The sequence below is a fragment of the Parasteatoda tepidariorum genome, chromosome 3, assembly GCF_982258835.1.
Source record: "Parasteatoda tepidariorum strain Cologne lab strain chromosome 3, Ptep-v5.0, whole genome shotgun sequence".
NCBI classification, from domain to species: Eukaryota; Metazoa; Arthropoda; class Arachnida; order Araneae; family Theridiidae; genus Parasteatoda; species Parasteatoda tepidariorum.
In genome coordinates, this window is record NC_141757.1 from 37,495,736 (window position 1) to 37,515,474 (window position 19,739).

Sequence of the window (19,739 nt, forward strand, 5' to 3'; positions counted from 1 at the left end):
CAAAGATTATTTTCCTAAGTCAATTTCATGATCTTTTTAATCTAACTAAAAATAATCTCTTTCTAAATCGAAGCTTAGAGGTTATACTTCTCACAGAAGTTATTTGTTTTGAAAAAGAAGTGTGTATTTAATGTCCTCGTGGGTTGGTCAATTTTGCAGGGTGTTATATTCCGCTCCGAAAAAAATTGAAAAATGAGGCACACTAGTATAAAGTAATAGAGAAATTAATTTATAATAAGCAAATTAGCATTTATCTACAATTCTTATTCATAATAATTCACAAAGTTACTCAAAAGTGTCGTTCCATCTTTTACTTTTAATGGCATAGAATAGTGTTATCTATAGTATAAATATTAATAAAAATTTATATTGTTTCTCTATCCAAAATGAGCAATTTTTTCTGCGTTTTGAGAAAAATACGCTAAGCTCACCTTCAAATGTTTGTAATCGAAAAATTATGTTTTACTCTAAATAAAATAAGCAAAATACGAAAGTTCTAGAGCATCAAATGCCGCTTTCAAGAAACAAAGTTTTTTTAAATTTTGTACCACATTCTTCAGCTTCTTACTCGAGAAAAAATAAATCATAATGAATAGCTCATAATCAAAAATTGTATAACTTATTTTACTTATCCTGAAAACAAACTATTTATAACTAACTTTATAACTTTTCCTTCCCACTTTCAGGTCTGATGAATGTTGATACAGGAAATTGCTAGTCAATGGGTTCTTAAGCGATGCAAACAAATTACATTTTATTCAAACTGTAAAATTCCTGAAACTTCTTATTACTTCGTCTAACGTCTGATGAAAAATATTCAGATTTCAAAATAAAGACCCTATTTAAAAATAAAAAAAGGAAAGAAACAAAGCGAGAGCATAAGATTACATCCTATTAACCTTTTGCACTCCGATGTTACCTCTGAGGCACGATCAACAGTTACTACTCTAACACTAAAATTTTATAACATAATAATTAGTAACCTCATCAAAAACAAATTGAAAAAGCGTAAAATTGCCAACGAAAAAAAATAGAGGTGCGAAACAAAAACTCAAAACATCCCAGTGGCAAATAAAGGTAAAAGACCAGGCAATTCAGTCAGGAAAGGAAAATCAGTGTAAAATGCATTTCCACGTGTTATGGAGAGGTTGAAACTAGTTTTGTCAACAAGGGAATTAACATTCAAATGAATGAAACAAGATTCCAGAATACCAAGATGAGCTGATGTGGTTGGGGTGGAAATAATTTTAGCATTAAATGCATTTCTCTAATTTAAAAAAGAAATATATATTTTTTCGAATCCAGTTGGCATCTCTGTCTTTATAAGCATGTGTATTTTTAACGCCTGTATACATATGAAAATAGCAGAGCTAAAGTTTTTAGTATGAAAAAACGTCTAAAAATAACAAAAGCGCTCAAAAAAGACCACAATCTGGAAAACCTATCATTTTTTCAACAGAATGTTAAGCATAGAATATTAATCTGAACACAAAAAAATATTAATAAAAGTTTTCAACAATTTGCGGAAGTTCCCTCCCACATTCATACTATGGTAACACTTTACCCCTGCTGCTTTTTGTTACAGCAATACCATGCCGGTCCTCAAATTTCAAGACAAACCTCAAAATGGCTGGACGTTAAGGGAATATGTATTTTAAAGTAGGTTTCATACCCTAGTCTTAGTCCCATCGTGAATTTGAGGAAAATAATGAAAAATAAACTTGAAAAAGCGTGAAGGAAGACAATAAGTATAAGTAAAATTTGATAAAAAATATGGAACGAAACAACTTTCAGCATTTTCAAATCTCTCATAGACGGCTTCAAATAGTTATTGACACTAAAGGAAAAAGAATTAACTATACTAATTTATCTTTAAAAAAATTACCTCATAAAGAAAAAGTTTTCAACCGCCGAAAATCCAAATGGTACAGTCTGGAAAAAAAAATCTTTTCTAAAGTTTTGTCCGTGGAGTACTCCATCTGAAACCAAACAAAACGAAATGCTAAAATGATATTAGTGTTTAAGTTTAATTGTTTTTGACACGAGTTATTTTCAAACGTGAAAATGTATGTATATAAACCCATGCCTTTTTCTAAACTTGTACTTTTAGACTGTCATAGGCTATAGTGCCCATGAAGAAGAAGATGATGTACTGTAACAAGAGTAAGGAAGTCAGCATGCGAGAGTAAGGTGGCTTAGGGCAGGATAAGTTTTAGAACAAGTTTGTGTAAAAGAACTACTCCAGTCAGCATAAGGATACGATGTCTCTGTAACAAGCTCTTAATATTTTCAAGTAAAAGAATTATATTTAATTTATTTTTCTATTATTTCTATTAAAATCACTATGTTATTCTACAAGGCACGACTAAGTCAAACTAACAGAATGTATAAAAAACACTGGACTACCATATAAAGATAAAGTCAAACACTTGAATTCACTCATTTTACTTAACGTACCAACAACCCATAATGACGAAGAAATATTGGACAGAATCAAGCAAAGTTCTAAATATCACGATGAGTTGAACGAAGTAAACATCATAAAACCAATCTCACACAAAACTGATGAAACCAAAAAACACGTCATCTTTAAAGTTTCGCATCCACTAGCTCTTCATCTACTACTTGACATAAAATATATATATATATATATATATATATAGATATATATATATATATTGGTTTCAACAAATGTTACATAAAAAAGGATAACCCTCCTACGCTGCAGACACTGTCAGCTCATAGGACATTACCAGGAAAATTGCAAAAATTAAGTATCCTGTGAGATATGTGGAGGAAATCATCCCAAAGAAAACTACACAAGTGAGACACATTCGTGTATCAACTGTTTAGAATCAAACCATAGCTACAAAAAGAATCTCAACTACCATCATACGGCAGCGGATCCAGCGTGCCCGAGCTGCCTAAGAGCACTGGACAATCTCAAGAAACAACAAGTTCATCAGTTGAAGATCTTCTCAAACCAGCATCTGAAGTACTAACTCAGGCAATAAGACATCCAAAACAGACTTCGAAGTTAACCCTTTCGCGCCGACTGTCACAAATACGTGACAGCATAAGACCGTATCAATCAGGGTAAAAATATAAAACTGGTAATCAAAGTATTTCTTTAGCAGTTTATTTGTGGGCGGAGTTATAATTATTTGATTTATTTAATTCACCATTACTTTGTTCAAAATAAAACTATTTAGTTATACTTTGAATTAACATTGATTATATATATGTTTAAACTAACAATAATTAAAGTAAAAGCAAAGTAAGTCTGTCAAATCAGCAACGACTACATTTAAGTTACCGTTTTTTATTTAATTACAACTTGATTCTGATTTTGCACGAATGCTTTTCAGAATCACCCGTCCCCAAGGGGTTAAAGCCCGCAGACTAAAAACTTTTATATATAAGTTACATTTTATTTTCATTTTTATTTTTTTAATTTTAATCTTTATTCAATTCCATTTTCCTTAATTTTCTTACTTTTCTTACATTTCATATATTTTCGTATCCAAAACTTTAATTTACTACTCTCTTTCATTAACTAACACTAAACAAAAACATAGATTAATTTAATTCTTTATTCTCAAAAAATAATAATAATTAACGATAATAATATAATATATAATTTTTTTAGCTTTTTTTTTTTATCCTTCACTTCACCTTAACGTCCACTTATCAAATCAAAATTTTCTTCTGAAGTGCTCAAAGGTAAGCTACTTTAAGCTATCTTTTCTCTGATGCATAATTCGTATCTTACTCAAATTAAAAATATCACTGTATCAACAAACCTTGATACTTTAAAAATTTTACAAATTAATCTTCAGAGGAGTAAATCAGCAATGGCTACATTACTAAAGACAGTTACTGAACACGACATTGACATAGTTTGCTTCCAAGAACCATACTGTCCCAAAAATCAAATTCTCGGCTTTCCTTCATCTTGGAAAATTTTTCACTCAGTAGACAAAATAATGGTATCTTTATTCTCAATAAATCAGTAATACAATTCATTTCATTGAATAATTCAGTAGCAATCTCAATAAATTCTTGCAACAACCCAGATCTACTAATCTTAATCTCATTTTATAATTCCCCTTCGGACAATGAAAATCAATTAATTAAAGATCTACTTATTCACACCTCAAAATACTCTAATAATTCTACTCTACTAATTTACGGGAACTTTAATGTACATCACGACTTCTGGGCTTACGCTAACACTGATGCCAAGGGCGATACTGTGTTTGAACTTATTATTTCTAACAATCTAAAAATATTAAACACCTAAAAATGCTCCACCAACTTTTGTTAATACTCGATCTTCCTCCTTTCCAGATTTAACGTTAACAAATAGTGAGGAGCTCCTCAACTATTCGAATTGAGAAGTTCTAGGCGCAGAAATAAATTCTGATCATAAATACATCAAAATCCAACTGAACAATTCATTTTCTGTTTCATACTTTATTAGATTTAAAACAAAATTCGGTAATCATAACAAATTTAAGAAAAACTTTTCAAAATTTCATAATGAATTAATTAGTAATTTAGATAACATAGACACCCCATTACGATTAAACGATTTCACAGACGACTTAATAAATAAAATTTTTAATTCTTGTAAACTTTCGTATAAAACAAAAGCATTTAACAACCAATCAAATCCCACATGCGGAAATAGTAAATTGTTGATACTCCAAAAAGAACTGCAAGCGACTTGGAAAATATACCAATGTTCAAAAATAGAAGACGAAATTAACAAATATAAAATCATCTATAAACTTAAAAGAGCCCATTTTAAAAAAAGAAATTCTCAAGGCTAAATATAATAGTTGGAAATTTTTATGTGAAAACACCAACAATACATTTGGAAAGCACTATGAAACATTTTTTAAGACAAATCCTTATCCCTCTATATTTACAGATATATACAACACTAACTCACCTTTAGAAGAAGCTTCACATATTTTAAAGAATCTTTTCAAGAACCATAATGTAATCCCAATAGAAAATTTTCATTACCCAAATTCTAATCTTGACCCACCTTTTACATACAATGAATTAGTTAATTTAATTAAAACTCTAAATAATAATAAAACCCTTTGCATCGACGGTATCGATAACATAATAGTCAAAAAACTTTTTCTATTTTTTGGTAATCTAATTCTAAAATTGCTCAACAAATGCTTCTCACTCAAATGCTTTCCAGATCATTTTAAAAAAGGGCAAGTTTTGCTGTTTCTGAAAACTACTAAAAATCCGAAACTATTGTACTCATACAGGCCAATTACACCACTCCCTTGTCTAGGCAAATGTCTAGAAAACTTATTACCAAGGGAATCAACTATTATATAGGAAAATATAATATTTTATCAGACAAACAATTCGGTTTTTGTTTCGGCAAATCTATAAATAATGCACTAAAAGATTTAGATAATTAAATAAATTTAGAAAATAGATACTCTAAAACATCTCAGAAACAACTTTAAACATGTCGCAGCTACCTCCCTTGATATTAAAGGTGCTTTTGATAACATACAATATAATTTAATTTATAAAGAAGTTTCGAACTCAAATCATCCTAAAAATTTATGTCACATGATAGAAGACCGTTGTTTACTTCCAACTTAAAAAAAAATAAAAACTCTATATTTAAACATTTTACAAAGTTTTTTTAAGTTGGAAGAAAACAACGGTTTTATAAGGAGAAGCGGGTGTTTGGACGAGGAAAAATTTTTGAACTGTTTTGACTTTTAAAAATTATCAAATTTTTCGTGCTTTGATAAATTTTGTTCTGATGATTTTAGAAAAACTCTGAAGATGTTTAGATTCAGAAGTTCTTAAAAACGGTTAAATAAGGAGTCGCAGAAGTTGGAAGTTAGAAAAAGTTTAAAACTCTTTGTATTGAAAATTCTGATGTTTTCAGTATTTTGAAAATTCTGAAGTTGTTTGTACTTCGAATAATTTTAGAGAATTATAGACTAGAGAATTTTAAAGTAGAAAAACTTTCTTTAATCGAAACAAATTAAAAAAAAATTTAGATGCAAGAAACTTCGGAATTTTTCTAAATACCAACAGTTTCATAATTTTTCAAAGTACATACATTTCGAAAATTTTCAAAAACTCGAAACAATTAGAAATTTTTTTCTTGACCAAACATCTGTGAGTTGTTATATGTTCATTTTTTCCAGCTTCAAAAATTGTGTAAGGTCAAACAATTTCAGAATATTTCTAAGAACAAAAAATTTGAAAGTTTATCTAAATCAAAACAATTTGAAATTATTCAAAGTATAATCAACTTCAGAAATTTTCTAAGTACCAACAACATCGGAATTTTTTTCTTCAAGTACTAACACTCTGAAAAATTTTCAAAGTCAACATAATTTGAAAATATTTCTGCAACTTTTTATATACCCATTTCTCCCAACAAAAATAATTTTCCATATGTTAATGGAATTTCTGTGCAAAATTATAAGTGTCAAGTAAGCAACAAGTTCTAATAAGTTAAGTATTTCTTAACTCCAAATTTCAGCTACTCTTTATAAACCGTTTTTCTAGCATCAAAATTTTCAAGTTCAAACAACTTCAGAATCATTTTAGGTAAAGAAAGTTTTTTAATTTTTCAACTCAAAACAATTTTAAAATTTCTTTAAGTACCAACCACTTAAGAATTTTTCCAAGTCTAAATAATTAAAAAATTATTCAATGTCGTTCCAAGACCAAGCTTCTGCTACTCGTTATATAACTAACTGTTTTTTTCTGACTTCAACAAATTTCTGTGTATAAACATTCGCAAAATATTTCTAATTACAAATGGTTCGAAAACGTTTTTAAAATCAAAACAATTTGAAAATTATTCGAGAGCTACAGGCCACTTCCCTAGTAGGGATGAGAGTTCAACCTCACTGATTAGGTACTACTGATTACTCTTAGTATATAGCCATTTTTTCCAACTTAAAAAGTTTTCTATGTTCAAGTAGTATCAGAATATTTTAAAGTTCAAACAGATCGAAAATTTTTTCCAAGTTCACACAACTTAAGGTTTAATTCTAAGTACTAACAGCTAGAAAATTCTTTAAACAATAGGAAAATTATTCAAATTACAAACAACTTCGGAATTTTTAAAAGTACCAACTACATACATTAAAAGTATCAACAAAAAATTAAATCAAGAAAAAAATTTAAAAAATTTCTAGGTGCAAATAACTTTAGAATTTTTCAAAATACCCGCAGTTTCATAATTTCTCAAAGTACATACAATTAAAAAATTTTTCAAAAATCGCAACTATTTGAAAATTTTTCCAAGATGAAGCATATGTGACTCGTTATATGCCCATTTTCTCCAACATCGAAAATTGTGTTATATTCAAACAATTTTAGAATATTCCCCAGAAGAAAATATTTTAAAGTTTTTTCTAAGTCAAAGCAATTTGAAATTATTCAAAGTATTAACAACTTCATTATTATTTTATTTTAAAATTTTTTCAAGTACCAATAATTTGAAAAATATTCACAGCCGAAACATATGGAAATTTTCCAAGACCAAACTTCTGCTAGGCGTAATAAAGCTGCTTTTTCCGACATAAATAAATTTCTACGTTTAAACATCTGCAAAATATGTTTAAGTACAATCGGTTTGAAAATTTTTCAAAGCCAAAAGAATTTGAAAATTATTCAAATTTAAAACATTTTCTGAATTTTTCTGAGTAATAAACATATTCAAGTTTTTCTAATTTTAAAGCATTTGAAATTTTTCCAAAACAAACGTCTGCTATGCGTTATATAGCCGTTTTTCTCACATTCAAAAGGTTTTCTATATTCAAACAACATCGGAATTTTTCTAAAACCAACTGTTTAATAATTGTTAACAGTACAAAGAATTCGAAAATTTATCAAAGTCGAAACACGTTAAAAAAAGTTTCTAACTTAAAAATTTTGCAACTCTTTATATACCTTTTCTTTTTCCCAACTTCAAAAATTTTTAAATTCACATATCTTCTGAATATTTCTAAGTACAAAAAAAATGAAAATCAATCAAAGTACAAACAACTTCAGAATTTTCAAAATACTAAAAACATCAGAATTTTCAATATCAGAATTTTCAATATTTTCAATATAGTTTTAAACTTTTTCTAACTTCCGACTTCAGCGACTCCTTATTTAACCGTTTTTAAGAAATTCTGAATCTAAACATCTTCAGAGTTTTTCTAAAATCATCAGATCAGAATTTATCAAAGCACGAAAAATTTGATAATTTTTAAAAGTCGAAACAGTTCAAAAATTTTTCCTCGTCCAGACACCCGCTACTCCTTAAAAACCGTTTTTTTTTCCAACTTAAAAAAAAAAAAAAAAAAAAAAAAAGAAAAAAACTCTATATTAAAACATTTTACAAAGTTTTTTTAAGTACGAAAATTTGAAAACTTTTCTACACTTCAGTCAACTTTAGAATTCCTCCTAAGTATAAACAATTCACAGTCTAAGCAAGTTGAAAATTTTTCTGATTTCAAAGTCAAAACAAATCACAAAAAAGTTTAAAAAAAATTCTGCGACTTCTTATATACCCGTTTTTCCCAACTAAAATAATTTTCTATGTTCAAAGAATTTAGAAACAATTTTAAGTACAAAACAAGAAGAATTCATAATTTTTAAGAAATCATAATTTTCAATCAAAATACGAAAAATTTAAAAATTTTTCAAAGTCAGGACAATTTAAATATTTTTCAAAGAACAAATAACTTGAGAAATTTTCTAAGTACCTACAACATCAGAATTTTTCGAAGTACAAATAGTACAACAGTATTACTTACAGCATCTGCGATTCTTAATATACCCGTGTTTTAAAAACTTCAGACATTTTAAAAGTACCAACAACTTCAGAATTTTCCTAATTCCGAACATTTTCAGATTTTTTTTTAAAAACCAACAAATTAAAAATTTATCAAATTACAAAAAATTTGAAAAAGTTTCAAAGTTTAAAACAGTTTGAGAAATTTTCCACGACCAAACACTTGCTAGTAGATATATACCAATTTTTCCAACTGAAAACAATTTTATGTACATACAACTCCAGAATATTTTTAACACAAACAGATTCAAAATTTTTTCAAAGTATAAATAATTAAAAAAATTTTCAAAGTGAAAACAATTTGAAACAAAAAATATTCTGTTACTTCTTGCATACTTTTTTTTCCAACTAAAATAATTTTCAATGTTCAAACAACTTCGGAATTTTTTCAAAGTCCAAATTACTTGAAAATTTCTTAAAGTCAGAACAAATCTTAAAGTTTTTTAATTCTTCTACAACTCCTTAAATAATTTTATTTTTTCCCAACTACGAAAATTTTCTAATTGGTAAAGCTTTAGATATTTCTCAGTAGAAAAATTTGGAAATTTTTTCAAAGTCTGAACAATTTGATAGCTACTCAAGTATAAACAAATTAAGAAATTTTTAAGTGCCAATAACTTCAGAAATTTTTTAAGTGAAAACAGTTTTAAAATTTTTCGAGCTTCGAACTTCAGCGATTCTTTACTTACCCGTTTTTAAAAGCTTCAGAATTTTTCAAAGTACCAACAACTTCAGAATTTTCCTAATGCTTATTTTCAAAATTTTTCGAAAACAAAACTATTCTGAATTTTTCAAACTACAACTTCAAAAATTTACATGTTTACAAAACTTCAAAATATTCTTGAGGACAAAGATTTTGAAAATATTTTTAAGTTAAAACAATTTAAAAATAATTCAAAGTACAAACAACTTCGGAAATTTTCTACCAACAACACATCCGAAATTTTAAAATTCTTCAAATTCCAATCAAGCTAAAAAATTTATAACTATCATGGTACCGCATTAACCAACTAAAGAAATTTTTTATGTTCGTACATTTTCGGGATATTTCTAAGTACAAAAAATTTTTAACTTTTTCTAACTCAAAACAATTTGAAAGTTATTCAAAGTACAAGGAATTTCAGAAATTTTCTAATTTCTAATAACATTGAATATTTTCAAAGTACAAACATTTTGAAAATTTTCCTAACTTTAAATTAACAAGCAATCTGATGAGTTTTGGAACACAGGTGATTAAAAACGAGACATAATTATCAAAAACTTTAGTTACAGAGTGACGATATGGGTTCACTTAGCTTTCTTAGGTTAATGTCAAAGACGCTAGTATTTTATCGATATTTTCAAAAGCTGTCGTAATCAAACGAATTTTAACGGAAAAATATTAATGAATAATAGTTACACTATATTACTGATAATGAGTAGACAAATTCATCAAGTTTTATAGAACTCATAAACCATTTTATTCAACTGATTATGTATAGTTATCTCTTAGAATGATTATTACATATATACTATATCGGCTAATTAAATACAAACATTTTGACTAATAAACTATTTTATCAGTTTAGAATTATTAGACACATCATTAAAAATTGGTAAAAATGTAATCTCTAAAGAAGGGTTCATTTAGAAATTAAATCAATGTTATTATAATGCTTTGGGAAAATAATGATTTGAACATTAATTAAAGTAATGAAAACATAAACCATTTTATTCAACTGAATGAGTATAGAATTATTATTACATATGTACTGTAATGACTAATTAAATACAAACATTCTGACTATCAAACTATTTCATCGGTTTAGAATTATTAGACATAGTATTTAAAATTGGTTAAAAATATAATATCTAAAGAAGGGTTCATTTAGAAATTATATCAATGTTTTTATAACGCTTTAATGAGAAAATAATAATTCGAATATTAATTTAAATAATAAAAACATGATGAAAAATATAATAGCTTGTGAAAAATTTCGAAGTCCCGAAAATAAAAATAATTTTTCCACTTTCTAAAGAGGAGGCAAGAAAAAAATAAAAAAAAACTTCTTCCTTATGATAAAACCTTATCTAATGAAAGGATCTCACAATCTCAGAAAAACCTCTGTCTTCATGATCATTGAACTGGGGTGAGAGCCCCATGAGTGTACCACCACAGGGATAAGACTAGAGGTCATTGAACTGGGGTGAGAGTCAAGTGGGGTGAAGCCCCCACTTTTCCCCTACTAATTAATAACCATAAAAAACAAGCTAACAATAAATAAATAGCAAAACAAATTAACAGTCCTGCTTAAACTAATATACAATCCAATGCAAGTTATTTGTCATTTGATTTGCAACAACAGAAGTCACAGTGATGTTACTTTAAGTTGAATTTTGCGTATAACTGAGACACTGCAAAATGTTTTTTTTCCATAGTATATAAAGAGTTTTAAGTTGATAGTATTCAGTATTATTACTTTCCCAATAATCACGAAGTCAAAATTATTTGATGGCACGTCTATGACCACATTAAACAATTTTTTAGAAAAAATGGCACGTTGGTGCAAAAAGGTTCGCCACCCCTGTTCTATATCTTCATACCCTCAAATTTTAGTTAATACATTTTATATCTCTACAGGGTGCGTAGCGTTCGTAAAAAGTACTTAAAGGTGTTTTTTTGGGGATTTCGTTTTTAAAAGCTTTTAACCCTTTCGCGCCGACTGTCACAAATACGTGACAGCATAAAACTGCAACAGTCAGGGTAAAAAGATAAAACTGGTAATCAAAGTATTTCTTTAGCAGTTTATTTGTAGGCGGAGTTATAATTTTTTGATTTATTTAATTCACCATTACTTTGTTCAAAATAAAACTATTTAGTTATACTTTGAATTAACATTGATTATATATATGATTAAACTAACAATAATTAAAATAAAAGCAAAGTAAGTCTGTCAAATTAGTAACGACTACATTTAAGTTACCGTTTTTTATTTAATTGCAACTTGATTCTGATTTTGTTCGAAAGCTTTTCTGAATCACCCGTCCCCAAGGGGTTAAAGGTGCTTTTTTCAGCTGGTGTTTTTAAAAAGTGCTTTTTTCCCACAAATAATTTTTTTTCCTTCAGTGATATCTGGTGGATCCCATGCATTTCACGTAAAATGGGGTGTTTGCTACGTAATCATTCACGTGGACTTCATGTCGTACTAACACGTTATGACTTGCGCATGCGCGCACACTTAAAATCGAAACCCGAGTGCTCCAATTCGGATAGAGAATATCAGATCCTTATGAAATGTTTTTCTCTTTAATTTAATTTAATTTTATTCTTGTTTATTTTATTTTACTTCTAACGCTTTTTAGACGTAGGGGATAAGGGTACTTTTGTTCTGAGTTCAGGGTCAAGTTGAATTCACTCGGTGATGTGGGAAAGTACTGATTGTTTTTATAATACTTTGAATATCAATATAACTAGCACTTTTTGCAATTTTAGTCGCCCGTGACAACTCTGCCAACAGGTAAAAGTTTACCGGTCTCTGAAATAGGAAGCATAGTTTTTATTTTTTTATTATTTTTTTATACATAAATTTGACAAGTAAAAGTAATTTTATATGCAAGGGGCTATTTTAGTTACCAATTCATTATACAGTGAATAGTATTGATAATTATATATCCATAGTATTGTTATAGCACTTTACAGAATAAAATACTGTTCAAAAGCTATGTGGATATTGTGTATGTATAAATACACATTAGTGATTTTTACATATACAGGGCTGCCAAATACTACACGCCTTTCACAAAATATTTTATACACAATCAACAAAAGTTGGCAGCCTTGCACATATAGAAATTAGCTACACGTCGGGTGAAAATAACTAAAATAATTGCTTAATCAGGAAAATTTCTACTTGCACTGCTCATTTGATTACTTGCACTATTTTAATTCATTAATTTGATTACAACTATTTTAATTCATTTTGGCAGATCACTGAACATTGCGTTTCTAAAAGCTTTGATCATTATTTTTCAAAGTGTGTTGGGGAAATTTTCCTGAACATGCGCGACCAAAAGAAATATTCCCTAAAATAGACATAGCATTATTTACATTTTTCTTTCATACGTCTACAGATTTTAGTGTAAATTTTTAATTTTAATTCACGTCAATTTTCTTCACTTTCGCTTTTCCATCACCTATGATCTTATTTCATTTATATATTTTTTTATAATTATTTATTTCGCACATTTACTTAAGATTTTTAATAACAAAAGAAGCATTGAAAGGATTGAATTTTTTTACCATATGCTCGGAAATTAACAGCAAGATATGAATGACTCCATAATATCCAAGTCATTGACAATACTCGAAGACCATGGAACATGTGTAGAGTATCTGGATTGTTGTCTTCCTTTACAAGGTTAATGAAGTTTGTGTATAAAGAAAAACATAATAATGCCTTTATTCCTGTACCTGGAAATTAAAATAAAGTTAAAGTGATATTTAATGGGCCGATGATATATGAATAATATACATTCGAATCTCGATCCATCGATCCCGAATTTTTTGTTTACCCGTATGCACAATCTTATTTTAACGATCCCGTCAATTATACATACATACAGGGTGTCTCAGTTAAGCGTTTCAGAACTTCAAAGGGGGGTAGGGGACATCCTGACGACTCGAAATCATATAGCAATGCGGGGTCGGAAATGCTTTCCAGACGCGGTAGATGGCGTTGTTCGTAAGTTCCAACCGAGCTTTCCAGTGCGTTGGCCTCCTCAGTCACCCGACATATCATGTCTTGATTTTTATTTCTGGGGTCATATGAAAACACTAGTTTATGACACCCCCGTTGACAATGCTGAGGAGCTGGTTACAAGAATCTCAGTAGCTGCCGGGGAAATTCGAGATATGCCTGGAGTATTGCAGAATGTTCGGATGCCCATGCACCGGAGATGTGAGGTGTGCATTGTCGCCGGTGGCAGAAACTTCGAACACTTACTTTGACCCATGTGCCTTATGCTTTTTTCAATGCATTATTAAAACGATTTTTCACTTATGGTCTCTTTTCTTTATGGTGCTTCTGTGTACGTCACTGCTTCAGGAAAGCATTTCCGACCCCACATTGCTATATGATTTCGAGTCGTCAGGATGCCCCCTACCCCTCTCAGAAGTTCTGAAACGCTTAACTGAGACACCCTGTATATAATGCTGATAATATCCGTTTAGTTCGCTTTTTAAAACTAGCATATTTCGCGACCGTCGTTCAAAAATTCTACCGTCATTTAAAACAAGTATTTTATAACAGTCGCTGAACAGCCGACCCAATTTTGAGCTCACGACTACCAATGTTCAACTCAGTATTATTGTAATTTTGAACCCAATCGTGGAGTACTTTTTGATGGAACTAATAAACATTTGCGTTATATGGGGAAGAAAACAACGAAAACAATTCATGGTTTACCTGATGCCAAGAATACTCTTGCCCTCTAATCCGTCTATCAATGAGGATATTTTACGTCAACACTGTGGTCGGTAAAAGCCAGGTGCAGAATTCGTATCAACCAGCCATCGCTGGGAATCGAACCAGGGTTACCTCATGAATAGGTGAGCTCTCTTAAGACAAACATTGAAGTCATTTTGTTTTGAAAATGAAAATAGTAATTCTGATGCTAATGATGTTGTAGTTTGGAAGAGACGCTTCAAGCTGCACATTAAATGATTATGCATCACTTGATGAAAAAATTGAACTTGTGATGTTGACTGTTCAAGAAATTGTTGCAAAAGCCGAAGAAATGTAGAGTGATGATGATGAAGATGACGAAATAGAACCACAATAGGTGAAAACATTGTTGGAAATTCTTAAAGCCTTTGAAACAATAAGGAACTTACTGAAATCATTCAAAATTACAGAAATTGAACATCAGTAATCTATTACCAGTGGTCAGAAAAACTACATTATTTTTGTAGTTTACTACAACTACAGCTACTTTGTTACAAACGAAGTTAACTACAACTGCAAAGACTTTTTTTTTAAATGAGGTGAATGGAAACAACTTTGAAATTTAGTAACTGTTACTTTAACGAGACGTGCTTAGCCGGAGAGCTTAATTTACACCTATATTCAAAATGGTTTTGAATAAGAAATTGGCTAATATTAAATATTAGAAATAATAAAGAAATACTTATTAATGTTATTCCAAAACTTTTTTTCGAATTTGTTCTTTTAACCTTCAACTTTTTAGGCCTCTTAAAACGAATATTTAATTTAAGAAATCCGAGATTATCGAATACCTACAATTTTTTAATTGTTTAATTCTCTTTTTTCTTTAAGAAGTTAAGTGCATTGAAAATACGTTCCCCTTTTTCGAAATAACATAAATGTTTCAAGAATGTGCATTCGCATGTGAAAGTGAGACCAAAGTGATTAATTATCTATTTTTCGTAATGGCTAGTTTAAATATTAATTTATACGTAATTTTAAATACGTCGTTTCTGTTAACCCTTTCGCGCCGACTGTCACAAATACGTGACAGCATAAAACTGTATCAATCAGGGTAAAAATATAAAACTGGTAATCAAAGTATTTCCTTAGTAGTATATTTGTGGGCGGAGTTATAATTGTTTGATTTATTTAATTCACCATTACTTTGTTCAAAATAAAACTATTTAGTTATACTTTGAACTAACATTGATTATATATATGATTAAACTAACAATAATTGAAGTTAAAGCAAAGTAAGTCTGTCAAATCAGCAACGACTACATTTAAGTTACCGTTTTTTATTTAATTACAACTTGATTCTGATTTTGTACGAATGCTTTTCTGAATCACCCGTTCCCAAGGGGTTAACGCTCAGCTGCAGAAACAGGGTCATTTCCATTGCATCCATTGACGGACTCGAGCAAATTTGTACTAATCTAATTTGAATAATTAGTTGCGTTAGAACCGTGTTTCTATTCTAAACTAAGGTTAAAAGTAATTGTTAGGAATCGCTACAAACTACTGTTTCTCTTTTTTTATCGCTCTACTCACCACACTACTTTTTTTTAAAAAAAATAGCATACTACACTACAATTTACGAGAAAATCAGCGACTACAGTAGTTTAACTACTTGTAGTGTGCTAGCTACTTCCGAACATTGTTTATTACTAAGTCGAAAAAATATTATTTGCGACGAAAAGGAAAGAAGAGTGTTTTGAAGCTAAGATGTCCAAATATTTTGAAAAAATAAATGTATTTCTTCAGCTTTATTTAACAATAAGTACATACATAATTAATTTTTTAATTATAACAATTTTTTTAATTCTTAATTTCCAATTCTATTGTTTTTATTACTTTTATTATGTTTTTAAGTTATTATTTGATCTTTTATCTAATCAACCAATCGTCATTTTCCCTCATCTATCATAATCAATGAATAGTCCCATGAAAAACACTAAATCGAGGTTCTACTGTATATTTCTTTTAAAAAACTTACTTTTCTCCTTTTTTTCAAAATCATTTTTTGGATTATTTCTGATTAGAATATCCAATGAAGTTCCTAGCACCACCAAACAGATTAAAAAGCTGAATAATATGCTAAAAGGGATAAAACAGAAAGTTTAATGAGTAATATTTTTGTTTACAAAACCATAGTAAAAACTTGCAGTTTTGAAATAATTTTCCCAAACTTTTTAACACACATTTTCAGATATTTTGTACAAAGGATCATATTAAATTGAGATGAAATCATACCACATTCGTAAGTGTCAAACGAAGAGATTGCTGCCTTATAGGCGAATATTTGATGAAGAAAATTCATTTTTTATTCATTTAACTTTTTTTAATATTACATCATATAACTCAGGAGTTCCCAACCAGTAGGGAATCCCTCTTAAAAATACTCTAAAAATAAACTTGAAAAGATGCTCGAAAAATAATAACATGGAAAAAAGAACTTAAATAACATTAATAGGGAAATGAAAATACCCCAAAAATTATAGATAAAAAATATCTTTATCCTCGAGTCTTTTAAAAAGTGGTAACAAAAATTAAACAAATGTCGATTATTTAATTTCTGTGTATCTCCCACTAAAATTTTTTTCCCAAAGAAAGTATATAGGCAAAAAAGTTCTGGCTTCTTAACCACAGCTGCCTGGTGTAACGCCTCCGAAAAAGACCTCAAAAAACTTATCGTACTCCAAAACAACATCTTGAGAAAACTCACGGGAGCCAGATGGTTTATCCGCAACAATGCCATTCATAGAGATCTTAATATTGACCGCTTTGACCATCATTTCAACAAATTAAATAGAAACTTCTTTATTAAAGCCGCCACCTGCAATACCGCAAATTTTAATGATATTTTCGTCTGCATAAATCTCAAAGATGATGCAAAAATTCGACCCATAGCACACTTCTACACTTCTGATATCATACTAACATTTAACAACACAAACACTCACTGACGGCCGGGTCTCTACTTAACAGAGCCACATTTACTTACACATATACACACATCCTCACAATCCTTTAACTCGCCCCCTCTTGTATGTATTTCCAAACTGTAAATATTCATTAGTGTTCATTTTCCCATTGTACTTTAATTTTACCTTTTTCATGTACATTTTTATTACTTATAATATTGTCATTGCCTAATAATGGCAAAGTGCCATTTTTCTTTTCTCAAGAACTCCATTTGCTCCCCAAACTTTAATTTTGTCATGTATGTCTCTAAGTTAACTTCAAGATGAATGGGAAAAGGGCCGTAAGGCCTCAGACGCCCAGTTCCACTACAACGAACGAACGAACGAACGGCTTCTTAACCATTTAACGACAAAATAATTTATTAAAATAAGAAATATCTTTTAGCAATAACCTAAATTACTACCACTCTGGGGTGAAAGCGAGACGGAAATGAGGAATAGCTGGTAGTAAAACCATTTCGGTTATAACTAGTTTCCGGGAGGAGTTAACGAATTCTTTTTAAAACTACTCAACAATATCTACATTATCCTTGGAAAATAAGCAGTTTCATATATGGGTCATTCTCACGAAAACTGTCATTTTTCAGTTCATAAAATCAAAAAAAGTAAAGTGAATAAAAAGCTCTGAAACTTTTTATATTAATAGAAATATGTAATGGCATTATAAAGAAAGTATATATTCTATAAATTATACTTAATATTTAAATAAATTAATTAGTTTCACTATTTAAAAAGTGAGGGAATGATATTTTATTTTAATACATGTTTTTTTCTAAGTTACAGCTACCTCAAGTTTGAAAATGATAACATACTAAGTATATCTAACATTTATTATAATTTAGTTTCATATATTTAATAGTTTTTACACGTTTGGGAAATAAAATTGGCTGGCACGATTGAACAAAAATTTTTTTTTTATAATTTACTCATCTTGAATCATTCCCTCACTTCAGCATCATTCCCTCACCTTATACACTAGTGAGGGAATGTTTAAAGAGGTTGACCTAATACCTTTTGAAAGTGTCACTTATCTCTGCTTTTCCAACTGAGTTATTCTATAGTCAATTAAGTATTTCTACTCAATTGTATGTTTGTAATTATGTGTAGTTTGCCACTCTGTATTATCCCTTGCGTATTGTACATTTTTATACACGCTGTGACTTTATTTGCATGCTACATGTTGTACCTAAATAAGCTCTTGTATTGGACTGAATCTTTCATCTCATCTTCTTTTCTGTTTCTGCCACATATTTTTTTTCCAACTTAGTCGCTGAGTGAAATCATTCAATTATTCACAGATGATAATCATTTCAAGAAAGCGACGATTTAACTGGGTACGATGTGAAAAATAAGTACAGTGCTCTTTCAAAAACATAGGGAAGACATGAGTAAGCAGAAATTAATACAGTATCTACAAAAATGCATCGACCTAACTACAGATAACGTAGAAAAAATATTAAACCTCTAGACCAATGTAATTTTACAGCAAAAAATGTTGATTTTTTTATTTCAAAAATATAGGGTAAATTACTTTTGGAAGTTTCTTTTGTCAGCAGAATAGACACATGAAAACAATGAACCCAAACGTTATACTTACAAAATAAAAATCTCCATTGCTGTAAATGCCAGGTCCTCTTTAACTTCACAATGCACAGGTATATTCACTTTATTGTCAATTTTCAAATACACCATAACTTAAATGAAATAATTTGACATCATAAATGGTTATGGCAATAGAAGGAAAATAAATATCTTTTATTTCTCTATAAATCTACAATATAAAAGGGTCTGTACAATACATAATGATAAGCGAATATTCAAAAATTTTACGGTTGTGTATTTTTGCAGAAAATTACCTGGATTTCAGTAATGATGATTATGATGTAAAAATGCCGATGTAAAATTTTCACTTTTGGAAAAAGTTTTGCTGGCCTCATGCCTCAACGCAAGTCTAATGAGAAAAAAAAAGAAAATACCCTCCATAACTATGGATTATGTGGTCGTATGGCAGATCTCAAATAAGCAAATAACCTGTAGTCACGTTATTTTAACTTTTTGCATTCAAAAGGTACTTTTCAGTTATCAGTAATGAGACTTACTTTTCATCATTCTTTTTATTCTCAAATTGGTAACAAATGTATCGATTAATATTTTTTATCTTTAACAATATTGATTAATCATAATTTCGGCCTTCACACCATAATTATACAACCATAAAATTCCGATTATTTTTCAAGTTAGTTAGCATTTACATATTTGAAATAATTCCTGGTAACAACTGTAAACACAATTTTTACATGACTACCACTATAAAGAATTTTAGCCAGAAACTGTAAAAAACAGCGGCTATGCGCTAAACAATTTAGGTTATATTTTTTTGTTTAATTAAAGTTTATAAATATAGTTTTGATAGCTATTGAACGACAAAAGTGT

At 29.3% G+C, this 19,739-nt stretch overlaps 1 protein-coding gene across 2 annotated transcripts in view; it reads right to left on the minus strand.

Annotated features, from left to right (window-relative positions):
- The window catches only part of LOC107455353 (nose resistant to fluoxetine protein 6-like), an 86,805-nt gene that overhangs the window by 32,867 nt on the left and 34,199 nt on the right, over positions 1-19,739 (minus strand). For both annotated transcript variants that reach the window (XM_087159093.1, XM_087159092.1), the window contains exons 5-8: positions 18,904-19,000; positions 16,319-16,419; positions 13,137-13,307; positions 1,886-1,979 (exon numbers count right to left, since the gene is read on the minus strand). In XM_087159093.1, coding sequence (XP_087015219.1) covers positions 1,886-1,979; positions 13,137-13,307; positions 16,319-16,419; positions 18,904-19,000 — 463 coding nt within the window. The remainder of the gene's footprint in view (positions 1-1,885; positions 1,980-13,136; positions 13,308-16,318; positions 16,420-18,903; positions 19,001-19,739) is intronic.